This window comes from Durio zibethinus, chromosome 13 (genome assembly GCF_047325235.1).
Source record: "Durio zibethinus cultivar Kanyao isolate XHJ-2024 chromosome 13, ASM4732523v1, whole genome shotgun sequence".
In the NCBI taxonomy this organism is placed as follows: Eukaryota; Viridiplantae; Streptophyta; class Magnoliopsida; order Malvales; family Malvaceae; genus Durio; species Durio zibethinus.
The window spans coordinates 20,675,917-20,700,478 of NC_143174.1; the positions used below are offsets into that span (position 1 = coordinate 20,675,917).

Sequence of the window (24,562 nt, forward strand, 5' to 3'; positions counted from 1 at the left end):
GCCTTAAGATTTAAGTTAAGAACATCTAACAATGAAATGGAATATAAGGCATTGATATCTAGTTTAAGATTGACAACTAAGCTAAATGTTCAATACATAATAGTGTATAATGACTCTTAATTAGTTGTCAACCAAATCAATGAAGAGTTCGAAGTTTGGGAAGAAAAAATTGAAAAATATTTAGATAAAATATTGGCCTTGGTGGTTGATTTCAAGAAAGATGAGGTATAAAAAATATCAAGGTAAAAAAACTCACTAATGGACTCCTTATTTAAGCTGGCTTCAAGAATAATAACAGAAAGTTCGAACCAAGTCTTGGTAAAAGAGCTAACAAATAAAAGCATCAAGAAAAAGCTTATATGATAGATCATGAAAAAAAAAAACTTGGATGACATTGATTAAAACATATCTAACCATGGGAATGCTACTTGAAGATGGGATCTGAGCTAAAGTATTGATGAGAAAGGCTCTTTATACATGATGATTAAAGAAAAATTATGCAAAAGATCCTTTAGTCTATTTTATTTATGATGCATTAACGAAAAGAAACAGACTATGACCTATGAGAAATTCATAAAAAAAATGTAAAAATCACTTCAAACCTTGACCATTAGCCTATAAAGTGCTTAAGTAGGGCTATTATTGGCCTACCATCAAAAGAGATGTAATTGAACTGATTAAGAGATGAGATAAGTGTCAAAGGTTTGTTTATGTGCAACATCTTCCCTCGATTGAGCTTACTCTTATCATTAGCCCATGACTCTTTATGCAGTAGGAAACAGATGTCATTGGATTATTCACTCTGACCACGAGTCAAAAAAAAGTTATCTTAGTAGCAATAAACAATTTCATAAAATAGCTCGAAACTGAGGCATTGGCCATTATGACAGAGGTCTAAGTGGAGAAATTTGTGTGAAAGAATATACTTCATAGATTCGATCTACCTCGGTCCATAATAATGGATAATTGTAAACAATTTGAAATTTTGAGGTTCAGAGAATGGTGTTTGAACTTTTACATTGACCTAAGATTTATGTCAGTACAGTCTAATGGACAGGCTCAAGCAACGAACAAAACAATATTAAAAGCCTCGAAGAAATGCTAGATGCAATGAAAAAGAAGTGTGTTAGCTAACTACTAAGGATATTATGGGCCTTGAAGATAACTACTAAGGTACCAATGGGTGAAACCCCGTTTCACCTGACATTTGGAATAAAGGTCATGGTACTTGTTGAGTTTGAATTTTTCAGCTTAAAGGTCAAATTAGGGTCAGAAGCAAGAAATGAGGAAACACTTAGGGCTGACTTAAAACTCATCGAAGAATGAAAAGACAACACTAACATAGATAACGACTTATCAGCAAAAGATGTCTAGCTATTATAACAAAGGGGTCTGATATAAGCACAATAAAAAAGGTGACTTGGTGTTTAAAAAAGTTAAAGCCTTAAAAGTAGATGATCGAAGTGGTAAATTAGCCCCCAACCTGAGAATAACCATATACAGTTAAAGAGATTGTCCATGATGTGACTTACAAATTACAGGATAAAAATGGCAACATCATCTCAAGGACGTGGAATTCGAATAACTTAAAAATCTACTATCAATAGCTCAGACTAAATCGAGCTTACACTTATACTTTGTACTTGAATATATAAATCAAATTTTGCTCAGCTGATGACACTTATGCTTACATTGAGCTCATACTCCAACCAATCTAACAAAATTTAACCTGAAACTTAGATGAATTCTCAAGTTAATTTAATTTGAGTGACCAAGTAAACCCTCAGCCCACTTAACTAGGCTTTACCAAATTAACCTCAGCTAAATCAAACACTGAGCTTAGATTGATCTTAAAAAATTATCATAATTATCATGATTAACCAAGTTTAAACTTGTGCGAATAAGAAAAAATTATAATGAAATTGAACTGAACAAAAAATTATATCTAATTTTTTATTAGTACAAAAGTTGTTAGCAAATGATTCATCAGCAAATCATTCCTATTTGAAGTCATCACAAAACTAACCTTGTACATTAGCATCTTCAACACAAAAAATTTAAAAAGTTAAAAAGAAAAAAGAATTATGTGTTAGCAACATCAATAGTAACAACGGCAGCAGTAGTATTCTAATCAACAGGGGTAGCAGCAACGACCTCAGCCTCTCCAACCTCATCCACCTCATACTCAGGCCCCAGAGTTACCTTGAATTTGGCATCCATGATCTTATTATCGTCATCTCTTTTTTTCTCCTCTTTTTTCGAGCTAACTTAGAGAAGGTTTTGATCTAATATTATTGATATCAATATAAAAAAGATCAAGGTTAAGGTCAAAAACTTTAAACTGCACCTCATTTTTAGCCAAATCAAAAGCACCAAGCATGTTGACTTAAAAAAACTCTACTTTTAGCTAAAAGAATTTGTTGGAAGCCTTGAAGTTCTTAACAATTTTTTTTTAGATATTTTTTTTCTTTTTCCCTAGCCTTCAAGTTAGACCTTAGTTTTATTATCTTGGTCTGAGCATCATTAAGCTTAAATTTGACCTGTTCTCTTATAGAATCGATTGAGGCTTTTTCAACCAAGATGGCCTTTAACTTCATTATCAACTTATCATTTTTCTTGATTTTCTGAACCTCCTTCTTATGGGATGTACTGAGGCTAGATCTAACATTGCCTAGAGCATTCAAGCTTTTCTTATGCTCTTCAATCAGGGTAGTGACATCCTTTTTGACCTTGAGCAAGTGGGCCATAATGAGGTAGGTGTGGTGGAGAGCCTAACTGATGTTATTCAGGGGCTGAAGTGAAAGCTTCCATTGGACTGCATAGGATGAACTTAGACTTAAGTAAAATGAAAAACACTAAAATTGGGCTCAAGTTAGATAATACTTACCAAGGGGAGGGACTATGACTTTTCAGAACCTCTTCGCCACATCGATGTTTTCAGTGGGGTCATCAGTAGGAGTATAATCCAACATTGTACAAATCCTTTATGAGTTGAACCTTAACACCTTCATTTTAAGAGTTTTCAAGGTGAAAGATAAGACCTCGATCGTTGATTTTTTTGTTAGAGGTGCTATGGTGAGCTTTCAATGAGTTAAGGACTTCGTCTTTTAAACTACTGGGCAATGTTATGCTAAAGGTTTGATAACCTTATCCCCACAACGAGATGAGGCCCCGAGTTAAAATTTTTTGGGCCTTTTTGGGCCTAAAGGCATGCTGGTATAGAAACAAGTCAAAGATTTCATTAGACATCTTTGCAAAATTAAGCTAACAGTTAGATAAAAATTAGGTTAAAATAAAATCCTACGAGGTTATCTCACACTTACCCTAGTATTTTGTCTCATTTATTACTTTAGGAGAGGTCAGCTTGTGGATATCAATGACGAGCTCCTCCTATGGGTTACTTCATTATTTTATTTTGATTTGTTAAATCCAAGATGGAGAGGGCTACTATGTATCCATAAAAAATGCTAGGCCCATTTAATATCTCTCATACCTCAACCTCAATAGCAACCTTGACTTCGATCTCATTATCTTTATTTATATTTTATTTTTAAAGGTAAAAAAAAGGTAGTTTTCAATTCTTTATTGAACTTGGACAATCAACGAATAATTTTTTATTAGGTCGAATTGTTACATAATACCATCTCTTATCATGAAAGTGATTTTTAATCAAAAAAAAATTCTTTGCATAGAGGAAGAGTGGGAAGAATGTTTAGATATTGAGAAAGAATGATAAAACCTACTATATATCGTATAAAATTAGAAGTGAGCTAAATGATAGTCAAATTGTAAGAATTAAAATTTGAAACAAATAAATAATGAAATGAAAATCTCATATCGACCTTAAATGAATCCCAATATATAAATAACTGATGTAGCTATAGTTTATTAGTGACTTAATCTGAGTTCGGCATTAATATGCTATACCCTTATTTGGGAAAAAGAAAGGTCATCTCTAGAGCATAGACATGATAAATTGAACACATGTTAGGACAGCCTTTAAGATTAGCCTTTTCTTTTAATTTTCTCATCACATCCTTAGGGATTATATCGAGGTCATAAAGAGTATATACAGAAACCTCAACCAATTCATCTTGCTTTATAATATCTCTATCCTTGCCATCATTTTCCTAGTCGTGGTGCTCCCTTTCCCTTGTTCCTCTTCGACACTCTTCTCATCATCAAAATTTCACTATCAGAAGACTTTGACTCTTAAGTATGAGTAAGATTCTGAGATTGAATCGTGGCTGAGAGCAACACAACTTCGGAGGAAGAAGAACAAGGTAAAGACCATTTAAGAGAAAAAATAATCTCAACAAGAGCTGACCGAAGTGGAATAAAAATGACAACAGAAGCATCACTAGGTGAAATAGTATAAATAGAATAAAACTGATGAAATCGAACCCCAGAAGAGGGAATAGTCGAAGATGAAGGAAGGTCAGCCATAAAAGATGGACTAACCTAAAAGTTAGAAAAATGTGATGGATTTTGTAGATTAAAATCTACTGAGTGCATAGTTCCTCTATGCTCAGTACCCGTTTTCCTCTTTCTTAAGCATTATCTTTGTTTTGTTGCTACCCTTATTTAGAATTAGGTTGAACCAGAAGGCCATCATTTGACAATCACGACCTTCAATGACTAATAAAATTAGGTCGTCATCGTCTTACCCGAGTTGACCTCCCTTAGGTTCTACCTTGAAACTTTTAACTTTTTCAGAACTTAAACTAGAAAACATAGTTGAAAATATGTGCAAAAAAAAAAAAAAAACAGAGAGAAATGGGTAATAATAAGAACAAATTTAAAGCCAGAAAGCTTTTAAGATCAAAAAATTCAGATCAGACTGAGAGCAAAAAAAATAGAAAGATGAAAAACAAAAGCCTTAACAACCTTTTATATAGCCATGTTGCAGATAAGATGAACTACACATACCACATCACGTGTTAGAACGAAGATGGAAAAACATCTTTTCGTCTTTCTTCTTTAAATTTTCTCGATTAAACTACCTCTCATCATTTAATACCATCGGATTAGCTAAACTAAACAAACCCCAGATCAAACTGGCCAGACTAAATGACTCTCCGGGATAAATAAGACACCTAGTTCATCATCAAAGTTTAAAGTAGATATTCGAATCTAAACTCTTGAAATAGACACAAGTCTCACGTTGACCAAAAAACTTCAATACTAATCTCGAATTATTTCGAACAATTAACACCTTAACGACCTTTAAGCCAGCTATACACTCAACCAAGACATACGCGGGAGATCAAACCCCTATAAAATCAGACCATGACTCAAGGCTAATTACCTCTTAATGACGATTTCCCGTAGGATGTCGACTTCGAAGAATCAAATTTCACGTCCATTGCTTTTACCTATCTGCACTACATATGGTGCATCGATCGTACACCTAGTAGTCTAAAACTTAGACTGCTTGATAGGAGGATAGAATGTTGGGGGCAATTAGTGGTTAAAAGAGTATAATGGTATTTTTTCATGTTAGAAGCCTTCAACAAATAATCGGGGTAATTTTAATATTTGTGTCAACCTGACATGTCAGGTCAGTCTAACATATTCAGTGCTACATCAGCTCAACATTGTTCTTATTATCCTTTAATGGTCCTCCATCGCTTATCTATAAATATGAAGATCTAAGCATCGTTAAGGCAAGTTCCTTCTACTTCTAATTCTCCTTACTACTCTCATTCCGACTTCATTTATTCTGATTTGAGTATCAAAATACAAATACATGGAACACTTTCTGCTTTTGTCTTTAACTGTACTTCTCTTCTATATTTCCAGGAGTACCTTAAGATTGAAACTTGATACAAACAATTGTTATAATCTCCTGACTTAAAAGATGTTGATTTTGTTATCCAAAATTTGAAGGAATGGAATTTTATTGAAAGGAAAATGAGAACAAGAAAGGGTTTCAAAATTTTTGTATTTTTTTTCTTTCATTTTTCAAAACTGTAGTCCCAAATGAAAAACTTTTTTGCCATTACTCACAAACCAAATAGAGTTGAAGTATTCTTTCAAAAAAAAAAAAAAGTAGAGTTAATATATTACAATATGAAAAAAAGTTAAAATTTTTTTTATACATTGTCATGGTGAAGTTTTTCAAAGATCCTAAAACAAGAGAAAAAAAAGACAAAACATTTGAGATTTATCCGCTTAATAGCTTATAGCTTATCTTCTTGGGCAGTTTCCTGAAAAAGGAAAAAACAGAAACATTATAGGACATGGGGAATAGCCAATTGAACTCAAACAACCCACGTTGACAAATCCACTTTAGAATCTCACCCAAACTTGATGGTAGCTTTCTACATTCTGGAACTGCAACTTTTTTCAAGTGGTACAATTCTTGTATAATGGATAAGCTTTTGACCCAAAATAGACAAGAATTAACTAAATGAGTGTTTGAATGTAACTGCACTTTCAGTAAAGTGTAGTTAAGTTTTAATTATTATCAATTAAATCAAATATCAATTTTAGTAAGATTTATTTAAATAAAATTTTTATTAAAATATTTTTTTATCATAATTATAATAATTTTATTTTTAATTGTAATTATAATAATAATTATTATTTTTAATTTTATTGCCCATCTAATTACTGCCCATCTATACACTTGCGTAATTTACTTAATACAAACTCCTGTATGCCACAGTGACAGAGTCTGTTTTTATGTACAAGATTGAAGTCTAACCTAATCTTTAACCAAATCTTATGAGCATTTGTATTTATTAGTTTATGGCTTTTTTTATGTGTATCGATTAGGGGGTGGTAAGTTTTGTAGCCAAAAGGAGGCGGAGTTTGCTGGCACCCAAGGATTTTTCTACGGTAATGTTGTTGATAGTGACAGAAATAGGCTGACAAGAATCTAGCAGACTAGCAGTGACATTGACCGTGCCATGAATATCTGCACAGGACATAAACAGTAAATAATTGTGCTTCTAATAAAAAAAATCAATATTGATTAACTTATTCAAAGTTTAATGGATACATGACAAGTTTTTAAACTCTGTTGATGTAGTTTTCTGATTTTGGTTAGCAAGTTCTTGTGATTGTCGCTTTTGATCAGCTGAGAGAATCATTTCTATAGAACCGGATCGAGATTCTACTTCCACGATAGATACAACATAGAGCAACCATAATTACAGCATTTGAGTTGCAATTAGCAACAATTTATTATTAAAGCATCTGAATAAAAGTATATAGATGAAATGAAAGTCACAGCTGTAGCTGAGCATGTGCAAATGGTGGATAATTTATGTACATGAGCCAGAAAGACGTTGGATTTTTTTTTTGCTTTTGATGGACAAGAAGATGTTGGTTTCAACTTCATCTTTGTGAAGTTCCAGATCAAGGGCCACAGAGATGAGGACTAGGCATTGGCTGCAGCCTCCTCTTCAACCATCTGTGATACTGGCAGAAGGGTACAGATGACGTTGCGATCACCATAGACATTGTCAACACGTCCTGAGACAACAATGCAAAGAGTTCAGTTGTCAGCATAACTAAGCAGGCTAAGAATAAACATGCAAAGACAAGCTCAACATAGTGCTTCAATTTTTTGCTGGCCCAAAATCAGGGCAAATCAATGTAATAGTGTAAATATTAGTAGAAAAAGATTTAAAAGCAATCAATTATACAACCAAGTTCTTGCACTTAATTGTTTTAAGCATAACAAATAACTTATATTCAGAATAGATTAATCTACAGTTCAGAGGTCAGTCTATGTTTTGAAACTCCTAATAGTACTGCTCTTAATGACACGAATGATGATTACAATATTGACAAAAGCAGCAATATAAGATTTTCTTTTCTGTAAAAGCGGAAAGTACAAATAAAGGCAACTGAGTCAGAAGAACAAATAAAGAGGATGTTCACACATACCTGTAGTAGGCCAGAACTTAGCAGTACGAAGCCAGGAAGCAGGGAAGGCAGCATATTCTCGAGTGTATGGCTTTGACCATGCATCTCCCATGAGCAAAGATGGTGGATGAGGAGCTCCCTGCATGTGAATATTTTAGTCAATCACTATGAAAGCTCATGAATAAATTCTAAGCTTTCAGTAGTAGAATCACCAACTAGAAATACATTGGTCATTGGTTATTGTTATCTAAAAAACGAGGAAAAGATATGGCAAAGAGACAAGCCATTTCACCTTCAGAACATTGTTGCTGATATCAGCCTTTCCATTCTCAATCTGAGCAATTTCTTCCCTAATGGAGATAAGAGCATCACAGAACCTATCCAGCTCCGCCTACAAACGATATTGAATATGAACGTGAGTGAGAGAGCGCAGGAATATCAAATATGGATAGAGACTAAGATACTTGGAGAATCATACCTTACTTTCACTTTCAGTAGGTTCAATCATGAGTGTGCCCGGAACAGGCCATGACATTGTAGGAGCATGGAATCCATAATCCATAAGACGTTTGGCTACATCTTCAGGCTCTATTCCAGCAGTATTCTGCAGCAACGGTGGCATGCAATCAGTAGTGGAAACAAACAGAAGGCTAAAAGTTGAAAAAATTGCATACTATAATTACCTTAAAGCCTCTCAAGTCCACAATGAATTCATGAGCAACTGTGCCATTGACTCCACGGAAAAGTATGGGGTAGTGGTTCTGAAAATTCAAACCAATTACTAAAAGAGAAAAATGAGATAGTTGAGATTATAAAAAACGTGAATAGAAGCAATAACTCCTAACCTTGAGCTTGTAATTATTACTGTTATTTTACTATAAAACACCCTTTTGTTTATATAATTATAACAAAAAAGTAAAAGAAATATACATGATCCTTAACAATAAGACAGCTGAAAGGTTAGAACTTTTGACAGTCAATTTGGAGGTCTCAAGTTCAAACTGTGGTAGGGCAGGGTTTATGTTGGGAGAAGTAGGTTATCTCTTGCTGTATAGCCCAAGGCACAATGGGTCTTATTATTATATAAAAACAGTTAAAGCACTAAATGAGCAATATCACCATCATAGTAAGAAAAAATCAATCTTCAAGATCTGTCATTTGATAAAATGGTAAAAGAGAGGTCAAGCTTTTTCATGAAGATCAACATGCATTTTGATTTCTACAGATTATAAGCACAAAGTTTCAAGGAAAAAGGCAACCTCCAAGCGTTTTGCCATGTAGTTTGCATTCAAAATAGCTATCTTTGAAGCATCAGTGAGTCCCTTAGACCCCATCATGGCTATGTAAGTGTATGATATCGGCAAGATAAGTGCAGAGCCCCAAGGTGCAGCAGAAATGGTACCAAGAGGGTGTGATTTGTCGGGGGCAGGGATACCTCCAGTAGATACCTACAGTAGGATTGCAAAGTAATCAACATTGAATGGAAAAGATCTTGCAGCAGACGAATTCACCACTAAATGCCATTTGCAATGTGATGTCAGTGGTAAATGGAAATCACTAAAAGCTATTGCCAACAACATGGGAATCACATGCTCAGAATTTCAGGAGCAGATATGTCTATAGAGCTATGATAAGACTAGTGGTAATTAGCAAATCCCAAGGAAAAGATGCAGAAATGAAATCCAGTCCAAACCAACTTTTAGGATACAATTCTTTCACAGGGATGCTTAAAGATTCATAAGATGAGCATGAAAAAGCTAAAGAAATTTGTGCATATACATGCATATGTATGTATCACAGAGTACATACCACAGGATGTGAAGGCAAAAATGGTGCCAAATGCTTCTTGACACCAATAGGTCCCATGCCAGGGCCACCACCTCCATGTGGAATGCAGAATGTTTTGTGGAGATTCAGATGGCAAACATCTGCTCCAATGAAACCTGGGCTTGTCAAACCCACCTGTAAGGACCAAAATGTTCAAGAATCAAATGTGAAGATTTAATGGCATGCTTAAGAAAAAGAAAAATGAAAAACACCAAAGGTTCACACTAAAGTAAATTGAAATATATATGGAGGAAATCTCATTGAGATTAGAATTTTGCCTGTGTGCTGGTGGGGGGCAAATTTTTTTGTGATTTGAATTTTTTTTTTTTTGACAAATTTATACATTTTTTTCTACATATCTTAATATATATGCTAGCATCAATTTATCATAAAATCACACAACATTATTTAAATATTAGTAATTAAAATTAATATAAATAATTTTATTTTTTGTTCCATCATATTGATCATATTATTGTTAATATAACCAATTACGCTTTCCAAGAGTTTACTTCTATATAATACTAATTAATTGAATAAAATCTAAGGTAAAAGATGAAATTACCACTTTATAAAAAAATAAAGTTAAACATGAGCATGATTTTCATGCATCATATCATTTCCCATAAGTATACTACGCATAAAGTAAGTAAATATTTCAAATTTATTATTCAATCTTATTTTATTCTTATAGAAACTCAGTTTTGAAGATGTCATAAACCTATGGTGATAAATTTTTATACATCCAATTTATTTTATCAATTCATATATTGATGTCCCTTTTTTTCATAAACTTATAGTGACAAATTTGTATACAAATTCAGTTTTAAAGATATCCTTTTCAGGGTATAACATCAATATATGAAATGATAAAAATGATATAATAAGTAACAAAAAAAAAAAAAAAAGACCTGGGCATTCATGTTAGCTCCATCCATGTACACTTGACCTCCATTATCATGGATTATTTTACATATCTCATCAATCCCTTCTTCATACACTCCATGGGTTGAAGGATAAGTTACCTGAAATTGAAATAATAGATTGGATTTGCATCAGTAATTTCCTGGCCTTAGACAGAACTGTAGCAGTGAATGTAATCATTCATACCATAAGAGCAGACAACTTGTCCCTGTTAGCTTCAGCAGCTTTCCTTAATTCTTCAATGTTGATGTTACCCTTGGAATCAGTTCCAACAGAAACAATTTTCATTCCACACATAGCAGCACTAGCAGGATTTGTCCCATGTGCTGAAACAGGTATGATACACACATTCCGGTGATGGTCTCCCCTTGACTGGAGTATTCATCCAGAGTAAGCATCAGCATAATCGATACAAGCATTGTATAAGTAAAAGGATTTCCTTTCTTTCAGTGTAAAGGATATAAGCTGGCTCGTGTAACTTTACCATATGATATGCACGGATAACCATTAGTCCAGCATACTCGCCAGCAGCACCAGCATTAGGTTGCAAAGAGAAAGAGTCAAACCCAGTGATGGTACATAAGAGTTCACCCAAATTATTGAACATTTCCTGATAGAATAGAAAACCATAGTTCGTCAATACATTAAAGATTTAAACTTACTCCTGACTAAATGAAATTTAAAAAATAAGCATCAGGAAATTTTAGGCAAAGAGATATTTGCAAATAAGCACCTGATAACCCTGAGCCTGCTCAGTAGGGGCAAAAGGGTGGATATCAGTGAAACCAGGCCATGTTACAGGCATCATTTCAGCTGTTGCATTTAGTTTCATCGTACAAGAACCCAATGGAATCATACTGTGACACAACGAAAGATCCTTTGATTGTAACCTATGAATGTATCGAAGCAACTCATGTTCTGTATGATACCTGAAAAGAAAACAATTAAAACTTAGAGTGACATATTCTATTTATAAGTTACAATTAGTTCATCTTTTCATGAAAGTGCCATACGTGTTAAAGATTGGGTGGGTAAGATATGGGCTCTGTCTTAACAGTCCAGAAGGAAAAGCATTCTCAACCTCTGGTGCAAGAGATGCAGCAGTGAATGAGACCTGAAAGTTTAGATAAAGGTGATCATAAGTCAAGCAGCAAAAATCGTAAGTGTGAACGTTATCACTATGTAAAAGATTATTAGCACTCACTGGTTTGCCACCAGCAAATACTTTGAAAAGCTTGTCCACATCTTCCAAAGTAGTTGTTTCATCAAATGAAACAGTGATCTACAAATCAACCAAACTTCCAGTAATCTCACAGTATATAATAATATTGGACCAAATAAAACCATAGATGCAATCAAACTCACAGTTTTGGCATCTAGAACCCGCAAATTAATTTCACTTTTGTAAGCAGCACCAGCAATTGCATGGGCATCAGCACATGTAACCTTCACAGTATCAAAGAAAGGAAGGCCCTGGACTTCCACAGTGCCAAGTTTTTTCAGTCCCAAAGCAAATGCCCCAGCAAGGCCATGGACACGTAGTGCAATGGTTTTTAGGCCCTCGGGTCCATGATAAACAGCATACATGGCAGCCATATTTGCTAGTAGTGCCTAGATAAAACAAGATATCAAATCAAACAAAGCAAAGAAAATTCATTCAAATACAAGAGACCTGCTCTGTTAGTTTAAAAAAAAAGAGATATGTGCTATGATCATTATCCTGATAAAAAGTTTGAGCCCTTCAAAACTTTTAAAACTTAGCATTTCAAGAGTTTTCTAATCGTCTATAGAAGCAGTTTCTATAGGAAAACACAAAATTTATCAGATCAACAATGAATGTCTTACTTGAGCTGTGCAGATGTTACTGGTTGCTTTGTCCCTGCGAATATGTTGCTCCCTGGTTTGCATTGCCATACGCAAAGCAGGCTTCCCTGAAGAATCAACACTAACACCAATAATTCGCCCTGGCATCAACCTCTTATACTCTTGAGAAGTAGCCAAAAATGCAGCATGAGGGCCACCGTACCCCATTGGCACCCCAAACCTCTGTGCTGAGCCAACAACAATGTCTGCTCCAAGTTCACCTGGGGGCTTCAACATTGTCAATGCCAACAAATCAGTTGCCATGACAACCTTAACACCCTGAGCATGAGCATTCTTAACAAACTCTCCATAGTCTAAAATCTCACCCTCAGTACCCGGATACTGAACCAGGACCCCACAAACATCACCAGAGCTGTAATCAATATCCTTAAGATCTGCAGTAACCACTTTAAGATCAAAACCACCAGCTCTGGTCTTACAAATATCGATTGTCTGTGGGTGACAATTGTTAGCAATGATAAAAGTCTTCTTCTTTCCTTTCAGTATATTGTTACACATGGCCATTGCCTCAGCAGCAGCAGTTCCCTCATCAAGCAATGAAGCATTTGACATAGGCAATCCAGTAAGATCCGTAATCATAGTTTGGAAATTAAGCAAAGACTCAAGACGCCCTTGAGATATCTCAGCCTGATAAGGAGTGTATTGAGTGTACCAAGCTGGATTCTCCATTATATTCCTCAAAATCACAGGGGGAACATGAGTGTTATAATAACCCATTCCAATGAAAGACTTAAAAATCTTATTCTTTGATTCCAAAATTTTCATGTGTTCAATCATTTGGCTTTCAGTTAACCCTCCATCAAACTTAGAAAACTCCATGGAATCAATTCGTATAGCTTTAGGCACAGTTGCATCAATAAGGGAATCAAGGTTATCAAATCCACACGACTGAGCCATGTTGGTCTGCTCTTCAGGGGTTGCAGAGTTATGGCGGCGGGGAAAAGTATCACTTGGTTTCAATGCCTCGACAGAAATAGATCGAATTTGTGAACCAGCACCAAAACCAACATTGTTTGACATATTTCTAGCCCCTAATAAATCTGATCTGTTATAACTCTTAGAACCAAATGGTGACAGTGAAGACACATACCTCGAAGGTGTGTACAAAACAGGTGATTTACAGCTCATTTCACCATTGCGTGATTGCTTGGCTTCATTGACCAAACGTTTCAGGATTGCCCTGTTGGCCATCCTCCTAGCACTCTCCCAGAAAGAGTTTTTTTTTTTTTTTTTTCTAAGGTACCAGTGATGGAAATGCAAGGGAAAAGAGAAAAAAGAAACTCGGGTCGTTGGAAGAAAAGACTAAAGTTTTGTTTTATGTTTCATTGACTGAGGGGAGAGGAGGGTTGGTGGAATTGTTAGTAAAATTTGTCTATATATAAATATAAATAGTTTATATATATGGCTGTGCTTAAATAAATGAGTATCTAAAATTATGAAGTTTTTATTTTTGTGGAAAATAAAAAGAATTTTGTGGGCTTCAAAGTACGGTGATCGCCTGATCGGAGATTTCCAAAAGAAAATGAATGGAAGTAATTGCAGATAAACAGATTGAGATTCAATGGATCACAATTCATTTCACACTCTTTATTCAAACAAAGCTCAAAAATAAAAAATTTCATGTTTTTTGCGCTGCATTTGAATGAAGCTTGGAGATTCAGTGTTGGCAGAATCTCTTTCACAACCTGACAATCCAGTTTATTTATCCCTCAGCCTCCACCTCACACGTGTGTAAAATGCAAAGAGGGTTACTACTGGGGTTGTAAGGGTTTTTGGCAAATGAATCATAGATTTTATTTTACTTTGTATTTTTGGTTTGGACCACATGAAATAGGAGCTTCGGAGAAACCATCATTATCTGAATGTGAAATTCAATTTTTTTATTATTTTTGTGGGAATTTTTTGGTTTGCTGGTTTAGATAGGACCCACCTGGAGATTGGGTGGAGGGTATAGTTGGGAAAGGATATCACGAGATCATCCTTAGAAGTTGTCTGTGGCTGAAGTTGCATGTTGGAACTGAACTGATAGGAATCGGAGTTTGATCTTATTTCTTTGCTGAAGATCCGGCTTTTGTTGCTTCATGAAGAAATTGGACGGTTGGGATTTTTTTTAAAAAAAATTTTAGTCATTGTTGGAGGCTGGATGTTTGGAGCAAAGAATCTACTCATGTTGGGCAAAAATTTTGGACGTAGGTCTCCTTGGTATCTACTTTGGAAAACGTTACCCTATTTTTTATTTCTTAACATTACTTTAATTTTTAGATAACTTTTAAAAAATAATGGATGACATTCCAACATTTAATTTGTCTTCCGATTTTTTATTTAATGACCACTAAAATTTAAAAAAAAACATAAAAATTTAATTTGGAATCAAATATTTTTTCTTTATTAAGGTTTTACCTTCTTTTGAAAAAAAAAAAAGACATTCCAACATTAATTCGATGCTGGGTATATATTTTTTATTTTTTATGTCAAAAAACTTTTAATCTTGATACTTCAAATAAAAAAATTCTTTTCATCTTTTAATTTTCTTAGATTGAATATACAAATTGTAATAGTATAGCAGTAACTTGGTTAAAATATTAAAAAAAAATTTTAAACTATTTTATTTTTTAAAATAAATTTTTATATTTTTATTGTATTTAAATAAATATGATTTATATTTAAATAAAATTGTTTCAAATTAAAGATTGATTTATGTTAAATGTTTATTTAGATATAAATTAAAAATTAAAAACTTATTTAGATATAAATAAGAGATCAAAAGCTTATTTAAAAATAAATTAAAAATCAAATGTTTATTTAAGTACATAAAAATATAAAGATGTATTTAAATAAAATGATAAAATTTTAAAAAAAATTATTATTTTAACCAAACAGCTTTTATTTGAGATTAAAGAAACAAATGGGGGTTGTTGGCCTTTGCTGGTCAAATAAGGCAGAAAAATCTTAAAACATTTTCACTTTTAGTTACTTTCCTCGGTCGAACTTTCTTTGGACAACCTTTTACTCCACTGATTTGGTAGGGAACTGTAAGCCCCCCTTATGGCTCGTTAAAATTTGAAAGATGAGGAGCCGAGAACGAAGTAGTTGAACAGATCTTACATAAAACAACGAATGTTTAGAAGGAAAGGGAGTTGCTCATGAACCCTTCTGAGTTCTGGCTGGACCCTGGAGCCTGCCTGGAAACTGAACACAGCACAGAGACTGAGCTCTACCTAACACCCAAATCTGTGTGTTGGGGACCCCTAGGAATTAAATACTCCTGTTAGAGTATCTTTGAATGTTGGCAAATTGACATCTGATTTACCCACTGATGTTGATTTAAATAGATAAAAAATAAATTTTTATAAATTAATTAAATTTAATATAAACAAATCTTTTTTTGGCTTGTTAAAATAAAAATATATTAAACAAAATTTAAAAATTAAAAAAATTTTGACATATGATTTATTATATGGTTTCCATTTTACCGTACTGTATACAACTATACAAACTATACCTTTGAGAACTCAACTGATTAATTCCAACCACTGTAACTATTTTTTTTTCCCTGAAAAGCATATCAGATCAGTTACCGCCATGAAATTTGTTTTCTTTTTCTTAGGTGACTTTAAGTTTTACTTACCATATACAGATTTTTATGATACAAGGATGGTGTCTTTTTTGGCCTCCAAATCGGTCGGACAATAATCAAATGAATATTCCATGCTTCAGTTTGGGAATTTCAAAGCATTTTCAAGCGTTAAAACCGTAAATATAAAAATCACTAACAAATACAACTGACATTTAAACAATAACATGAAATTTTTGGAACTAATACTTTTATAATGGGATTAAAAATATTTTTTTAATTTTATTGAGATTTATGTTTTGAACAATTTTAAAAATTCATTTTCTTGTTTCAACTTGATATATTTAAGATATCAAAAATATTTTAATATTATAAACATTTAATTTTATCCAAATCGATTCAATTTTAATTAAATTTTTTTGCATTTGATTCGAATGATTTGATCAAATTCTTTTACATTTGATTCAAATGATTTAATTAAATTAACGTATTTTTAATTTATCCCGTATTAATTGTTTTTAAATAATTTTATATAAATTAAAATCTAATCCAATTTAAATTCTAAATACTAATTCAATTCAATTCAATTTTGGATCAAAATTAAGTTACTTGAACTTAAAAACTCAATGAAAACCCAAATCAATTTTTTTAACCTTAAACTTCAATTTTAAGCTCACATTAAATTTTAAATCCCAATTTCATTTTTATCTCTTTATTTATTTAAAATTAATTAATTTAATTGAAAATTGAATAATAACAAAAAAAAAAAAAGACAAATGGGAGTGGTCGACAATCATTGCACTAAAGGTAGCTTCACTTCTCAACTGGCTAAGGTCCCTATTCTACATTTTCAAACTTATTTTACAAACTACAAGTTTAGTTGAAACATTGACTTCTTGTTGTTATCTGTGATATTATTCATAAATATAGGGAACACACACAAAAGATGAGAGCTTTTGAAAACCCTTCTCTAAAGCTCCTATCACCAAAAACCTATTCAGCTTCCTTAGTCTTCACCAACCCCCATTGTAGAACGACCACCACCTTCAACAACTTCAAAGATTTCAGCACCCATTGGGACCTTCCAAGCAACCATTTGACCATCATCAAGGCCGATGGCATCAATCATTACCATCCCAAGCACCAAACAACCTTCAACCATTCACCACAACTCACATTTAGCCCGTATCCAGCCACTTTTATCACCAAAAGTCTGTATACGTCCCTCATAACTAAAAAGCCCTTATAATCACCCTTTTCTTTTAGACTTAAAAACACCTATTGCCAAACAAAAAAGAAAAAACACCACAAAAAACCACCAACCCTAGCCTTTTACTTGCCTTCACTCGTACCCTTGTCCGCACCAAATAGCCTTCTGTCAATACACATACTACCACACCACCTATAAACCAAAACCCTCTCTAATATTCAAACACCAAACAGCCCTAGCCTCACACCTTAACAGCCCCAAATCGCCCGTGCCTCCACATAAAATCACTCAATCCCAGTCCTCATGCACTCAAAGCCCTTCCCCTGACCATTACCCAACTCATGAACCACCAAAAAAATGAGTCCTAACTCCACCCTGTGCACGTGTCACGGTCTTAGAAAAAAGCTATGAATTCTATATCAGTAGTGTACTAGAGTTGGTTATCGGATATAAGGGTTTACATCACATTTAACTTGTGAGATATTTTTTGTGGGATAAAATCATGAGGCCAAAAAAAGGTTGAAGTGGATAATACTTCACAAGGGTATGAATTGTGACAATTAAATTGATTTGAGATGTCGGATAAGTTCATACCCAGGTTTTAGAGCTGCACGAGCTTAGAGGTTGAGTCTCGACCCGTGACACGCACTATCCCAAATACAACCCTTCAGGTAATGCCTAAATAGCTCATTCAACCCAAAAAAAATCCATAAAAAAGCACGAAAAAACAAACAGAAAAAACTAAGCAACCAAAATAGCCTTGCAAAAAAAAGCAAAAAAAACCAGCCACAATCCTCCATAAGGGGAGGAACCACAGTGCCAAATATCCTGCAAAAAAAAAAAACAAAAAAAAATCAATTTTAGGTTAAGAAAAAAAATAGTAAGGAAAGAAAGAAAACTAGAACATAGAAAAGAGAAAAGGAATGATGGGCTTCTGACGATGATGCTATAGTGAAAACCGATGCTAATGGCATAAAGAGGCTTGGTTTCAACTGAAGAAAAGAAAAAAAGTTACGGTAATGAGGAAGAAAGAAAGAAAAAGTAAAGAGGAAAAAGAAAAAGGAGAAAAAATGAGATATTCAATGGCCAGTAGTAACCTGTGAAGTAGTGACGGTGGCAAGCCAATCGAAACAAGGTTTGAAGAGGTCTCACTTGTGGCTTTTGGGGAGAAATACAATTTTTTTTTAAATAGAAAAGTTGAAATGAAATGAAAAAAAATAAGTTTTTATAATAAAAAGAAGGGGAGTGAGCTAGGTTAACCCGAATTGATCTAAAACTTGCAACCCGATCAAGCCTGACCTACTTGAAAGAGATTCAAGATCCACTAAAATTGACCCAAACCTATCCATTCACTAGGTGGCCCATGACTCAGGCTTGGCTAAGTGCTTAGTTTGGGTCTGATCCACACATGCTAGATTCACCTTTTAACCAGGCCACACACAAGGCCCATACTTCAACCTACCTACTTTGAACATTTCTATTGAATTGGGTTTTGAGCCAAAATTGTGGTAAATTATTTTAATTCAATTAGTTATTTGTTATTTTTACATGCATTTTTTTATAATTTATATTTAATTATTTTAAGTTGTTGATGATTTATTTTTTTACATAATAAATGGTTAAGATTGTAATTTTAATTTAACTTGATGTAATTATTTATTTAACTGCATAAATTTAATGAAATTAGAATTACATGAAAATTTTTTATGATGGGACTTTAGGAAGTCCAAGTAACGATTCTCGAGAATTTCTTAGATAAGAAAATATTTCTAAAAATTACCAAAAATTAGAATATTTAAAAACATTTTTCAATACAAAGATTTTTATTTTTTTTAATTTGAATAATTTTTTTAAAATAAAAAGAATGTATTATTTAGATTAAATTATAGGCATCATATTTTATTATTATATTGTAAAAATAAATATGAACTTTTCGATGATTAGATTGTAGGGAGTCCAAATAGTGATGTTCGATAAATCTTTAAATGAGAAAAAACATCTAAAAATTGTCAACAACTTTTAAAAACCTGTTTATATATGCCCACATAAAATATATGTATGAATTTATCATTTGTTTTGTTTTTTAGGTCACTAATAGGTGTAAACTTGAAACAAAACCTATTTATATAGTTATTAAACTAACGTTTTATTGGTTAATGTATCATTTTACCATATTGAAGTATTGCAAATTAAGAAGTAATCAAGGTATTAAAACCTAGCTAGGAATCTATGCAATTTTCGATGAGAGATTATGAAAACTAAAAGATCAAGAGAGATCAAAAGATTAATGTAAAAAAAATAACTTTTGATGGAATTAAAAAAAAATAACTCATAGCATATTATGATCATGACTCATAAGCTAATATTAAAAAAAAAACTAATTTAAAAATTAAGAATTATTTGGCTAACATTTGGTGGATTTTTTAAACTAAGATCACAAAATTAAAAACGTGAAAATTAGAGGTTAATTCAATTGATTCATACAATCGTCAAATATGACATCTAATTGATATAGACACTAAATCTTAGCACCTACAATTTATGCTTTTATTCCTAGAGGCATCGACATCTTATGCAAAAAAAAATCATAATTCAAAGCATAGATCAAAAGGAAGAATTATAAAACAAATTAACTTTAAAGTCACATGCAACAGGAATGTGAATTTAAATATATAATTTAAGATCATATGCATGAAAAGAAACTTAATAAAAAAGTTCTTACCTTATGATCAGAGGTTTTTGATTCTTTAGGTTTAGTCACCACTCTTTGATCTATAATAGTAGCAGTGTTGAAGAAAGTAGGATGATCAACAATGAGAGAAAGAGCAGCTTGTAGAGGTGAAAGAAGATATTCAAGATGTTGCTCATCTTTTAGATCCATAAAAAAAGAGGAACCATAAATGGGATAAAGGCTAAAGGTCTTAATTATGTGTTAAAAGATCTTACAATTGAGTGAAAAGGGCCAACAGGATGATATGAGCCAAATAGTGCAATAGGTTATAGCCATATAGTGTCATTGGGTCTATTTAAATAATCTTGGACTTCAATTCTGGACTTATAGGAAGGTTTCATTTCAAACAATGCTTTAGTAGTTTTATTTCAATTTTAATTGCTTTTTATGATCATTAGAGGTAGTTGTTACTACGTCTGATATTCTCAAGTTATAGCGTAAATCTATTAAAAGATTATAAAAAGAGAATGAGAAGGGAAATGTAAAAGATTTTAGAAAGTAATATCAGAAAATATCTTCTTTCTAAATTTTTTACTCTTTTTTTCTTTTTTTTTTTTTGTTATTCTTTCTTTTATTTCAAAATATGAAATTCTAATAGGCTAAGTAAAAGCTTGTATCAGTGGTATCAAGGCCTTTTTCCTAACATTCCCAACAACTATGGTGGAAGGAGTTACAACATAGAAGACTAACTAGGTATAGTATGGTGTGACCCGAATATTAGATGAGTCGTAAAAGCTAGATGTAATGGGAGACTAGTGGTTTGAAAATTTTCAGGCTAAGTTTAGAGCAGATTTTAAAAAGTTATTTCATATGGCCTTTAACCCTCTATCTAGACTATTCAACTGGAAGTAGATCAGAACAATGGATAAATATTTCAAAGAATTTGATGAATATTTGAAGTTTCAGCAATTGAATGAGGAAAATGTTGTCAACCTTTTCATCAATAATATGATGCTTGACTTATCCAAATCAACAAGACTATTTCAACCCAAATCCTTGACACACATTTTAAAAATAGCTAAGCATTTAGAGTTTTAGTTTTATGATGTGCCTAAAAAACCTTCTATATCAAACACTTCCACTGCCACTCAACCTAGTATCCAGCCTCAAACTGAACAGCCCCTATCGTTTTCCCTTTTATATATTTTACATATTGATGTGAATTCAATAATGACAACACCATTAGATAATAGTAACCCAGAAAGCATTTTTGTCACTTTCGATAATAAGAATGAAGATAAGCCTTATGTTGACTTCATTGTTATGGGTAGCATTGTCAAACTTGAACTTTCACACCCTTCACTTTGGTTTCTTATGCACTTTAACATTACAAATAAGAAAATATAGCTATAGTAACCATGGATGATGCAAACACCCCATTTTGTCAAGAATTTTTCTAGGATAAAAAAAAAAAAAAAAAAAAACTTCAGGCCTAATAGGAAAATTTTCAATTTTAATTTGATTTCATTTGATTTTACTTGTTTAAAAAAAAGTCAAAAAAAAAGAGAAAAATCATAAAATAGTGATTTTGGCTTAATTCATGCAAATCTTGTAAAAGGAAAAACTCAAAATCAAATCACAGATTACAAAATTATAATAAAATCATAATTAAATCACATGCAATCACAATCTTAGATTTGATTTACTTGATAGAATAAAAAAGTGATTGAATCCTTATAAAATGGTATTCAATCACACACATAAAAAAGGGGGAGCATTAAAAAAAATGATACAAAAACTTTTGAGAGAAAAGAGAGAAATTTGTTTAGCAACGAAAAGGTTTTAGGTTCTGGGCTTTATTTGTTTAGATTTTCTAGAATTGGGATTTAGTGTTTTTGGGTTTGAATTTTTGTAAGGTTTATTCTAGGGATTTATGGGTTTAACTTTCTAGATAATTTGTTGGGTTTATGGAAATTCTTTATCGGCTTTTGAGATTTATTCATCAATTTTTGGGCACCTATAAATTGATTAGAGAGAAGACAAAAGAATAACCATTTTAGAAATAGATGCATACTCAAACACTTCTGAAGAAAAGCCTAAATTTTGAAGCATCTAGATTTATGTGTTTTACGATGCACAACTTGACCCGATCGTAGGTATTTTTTTCTATTTTTAATTCTATTTTTTGTTTTGATTTTATTTTTGTTATTTTATTTATTTTATTTTGTTTATTTTTATTTACTCTTATTATTTCTTATTTTAAATTGAAAAAAAATACATTACTTATTATTATGATTTTTTCTTTGTGAGTTTCATTTTACTTATTTATGAAAAAAATAATAATAAAATGTTTCTAAAATCGATTCACAAATCTTATCAAATTAGTGGAGGATTTTTTATGAATTTAAATTTTTATGGATTCTGTCAAATTATTAAATAATTCTATAAATTACTTTTTAATAAAGTATCATATTTTCATCGTACCAAACTATTAGAGGATTGTATCTTAAATTAAATCTTACCAAGCTACTAGAAGATTTAATGAATTTTCTCAAAAATAAAATTTTATAAATATTTTACAATAAAATCTCACCAAACTATTAGAAGACCTGTATCAAAATAAACCCTACCAAACTATTAGAAGACTTTACTAATTATTTTATTGGGTAAATACATTAATAAATCCGACGATGGAGCCTTTTTAGGGTGCAACACTAGTCTTCATGAATACTCATGAGGTAAAAAAATTATCTTAAATTGCTATCAAACTATTTGAGTAATTTTAGGATTAATTTTAATATTAAATATTTTGATAAAATATAAATATATATAAGGCTTGGATAATTTAAAATCAAACAGGTACTATTCTTTGAAAGGGCGCTATGATGGTGCTATAATATTTTTCATGCATAATCGTACTCCTGAACCTAAAATTCAGTTTTATAGACTAAAATTTACTATTTAAAGATACCTAAGTCAATTTTGATATTTCTTTTTTAAAAAAATAGATTTGATTAGGTAGTCAATCACACTTTAAAAAAAAAATATTAGTGACGACTCTTAAAATCATGTCTAGCGGTAGGTTCATGGATCTATACATTATGACAGTTTGACGACTCCATTAGAGACCTCGAAAGTCAGGTCAGTAAATAATTTTTTACTATCCAAGCCTTGTTTAATAAATTTGAGATTTTTTTTCTTTATTTTCTATTTCTTTCTTTTCATTGCTTATATTTTGTTTAGTTTTTCATTTATATATATGTATCTATTATTACTTAGATGTGCTTAATATAAGATTTACACTCAAGCTCTATCCTTTAGGAAGAAATGAAGTACCTACGCTTTTGTGAGATTTCATGTCTTTATATGGGCTTATGAAACATTCCCACTCATATTGAACCATTTTCGTTTATAGCCTATGATAAGCAAGGATCAAGATGCCTTACTAGTTTGTGATGGATAATGATGTAAGAAACAATTTGAGAACCTTTTAGAAGTAATTCAAACTATATATAATTAACTTTAAGAGCCTAACCTAAGTAGAGCCATATCCTTCCACCCTTTAGAGTTAACCTGAAATTTAGAGTCATGCTTTTATTTTACTTATTCTATAGTGTTTATTCTTTGTTAAGATGACTAATCAATTTTCTTGTCTTGTTTTTTTTTTTTTTTGTGCATATTCATAAACATACATGCATTGCATTACATTCATTCATGACCATTTATTCATTATGTCAAATCATGTCAAGATCACTTATTCTAAATTGTGTTACTAAGGTGTAAGAATAGCTCAACATCTGTATAACACTCGAGCTAGAGCTAGAAAGATGGAGCAAGATAATGCAAACCATTTTGAAAGGTTGAAAAAGGTTTATAAGGTAATTTAAAGGAAATTAAAGAAGATCCATAAAGCTCTGGATAAAATAAACGAAGAAAAAATGATAGAGGAAGATATCTCATATGAAGTCACTAATTCATTATATCTTTTAGGTTTTGATCCACATTAGAACCAAGCCACTCCAAGCTTTTAGCCACAACAAACCACATTCCCAAGTTACAACTACCGAAAATGTCTTATGCACCAAGTCAAGTAAATGTTCAGAGCTACACTAATCTTATCTTCACTAAAAGGGTAGTCAAGCCAATCCAAATCCTTAATTTTGATGAGATGAAAGAAAAAGTGAAATTACAGATGACTGTATCCTTAAAAAACTCTAAGACTGATCAAACAATAAGCATGATTAAAAAAAGATTATGGGTTGTAAAAGGCATTGACTTCTACGGATCCATGGATGTTATGAGGCTTTGTTCGGTGCTAGATATGATGATACCATAAAGTTTGAAGTACCAAAGTTTAAAAAGTACAATGATACTAAGTGTCTTATTACACGCGTCATGATGTATTATCGTAAAATGACGACACACATAAGTAATAAAAAATTACTTATGCATGTGTTTCAAGATAACTTAATCGAGTCTGTTACAAGATGGTACATTTAGTTGGATAGGATTTGCATTCGGTCATAGAAAGATTTGATACATTCATTCATTAATCAATATCGTCATATTATAAATATAGCTGCTAATCGTCTTT

At 32.2% G+C, this 24,562-nt stretch overlaps 1 protein-coding gene across 1 annotated transcript; it reads right to left on the bottom strand.

Moving 5' to 3' along the window:
• Positions 1-7,165: 7,165 nt before the first annotated feature.
• On the bottom strand, positions 7,166-13,801 carry LOC111302982 (glycine dehydrogenase (decarboxylating), mitochondrial-like). The gene is made up of 15 exons (XM_022898929.2): positions 12,475-13,801; positions 11,995-12,240; positions 11,834-11,911; positions 11,643-11,743; positions 11,363-11,558; positions 11,114-11,239; positions 10,816-11,001; positions 10,617-10,730; positions 9,688-9,840; positions 9,138-9,326; positions 8,562-8,639; positions 8,357-8,482; positions 8,171-8,269; positions 7,900-8,017; positions 7,166-7,482 (listed from the first exon to the last, which is right to left on the bottom strand). Exons 1-15 carry the CDS (start codon positions 13,702-13,704, stop codon positions 7,388-7,390), a joined length of 3,135 nt encoding a protein of 1,044 aa, XP_022754664.2. The 5' UTR covers positions 13,705-13,801; the 3' UTR covers positions 7,166-7,387.
• Positions 13,802-24,562: the final 10,761 nt, after the last annotated feature.

Bases quoted from the DNA above. Each gene is read 5' to 3' on its own strand.
- LOC111302982 (XM_022898929.2), bottom strand. From the start codon at position 13,704: ATGGCCAACAGGGCAATCCTGAAACGTTTGGTCAATGAAGCCAAGCAA. The intron at 11,002-11,113 runs GTAAAGTTACAC...TGAATACTCCAG, and splicing joins TTATCCGTGCATATCATATG to TCAAGGGGAGACCATCACCG. The intron at 8,640-9,137 runs GTTGCCTTTTTC...TTGAATTTTCAG, and splicing joins ACATGGCAAAACGCTTGGAG to AACCACTACCCCATACTTTT.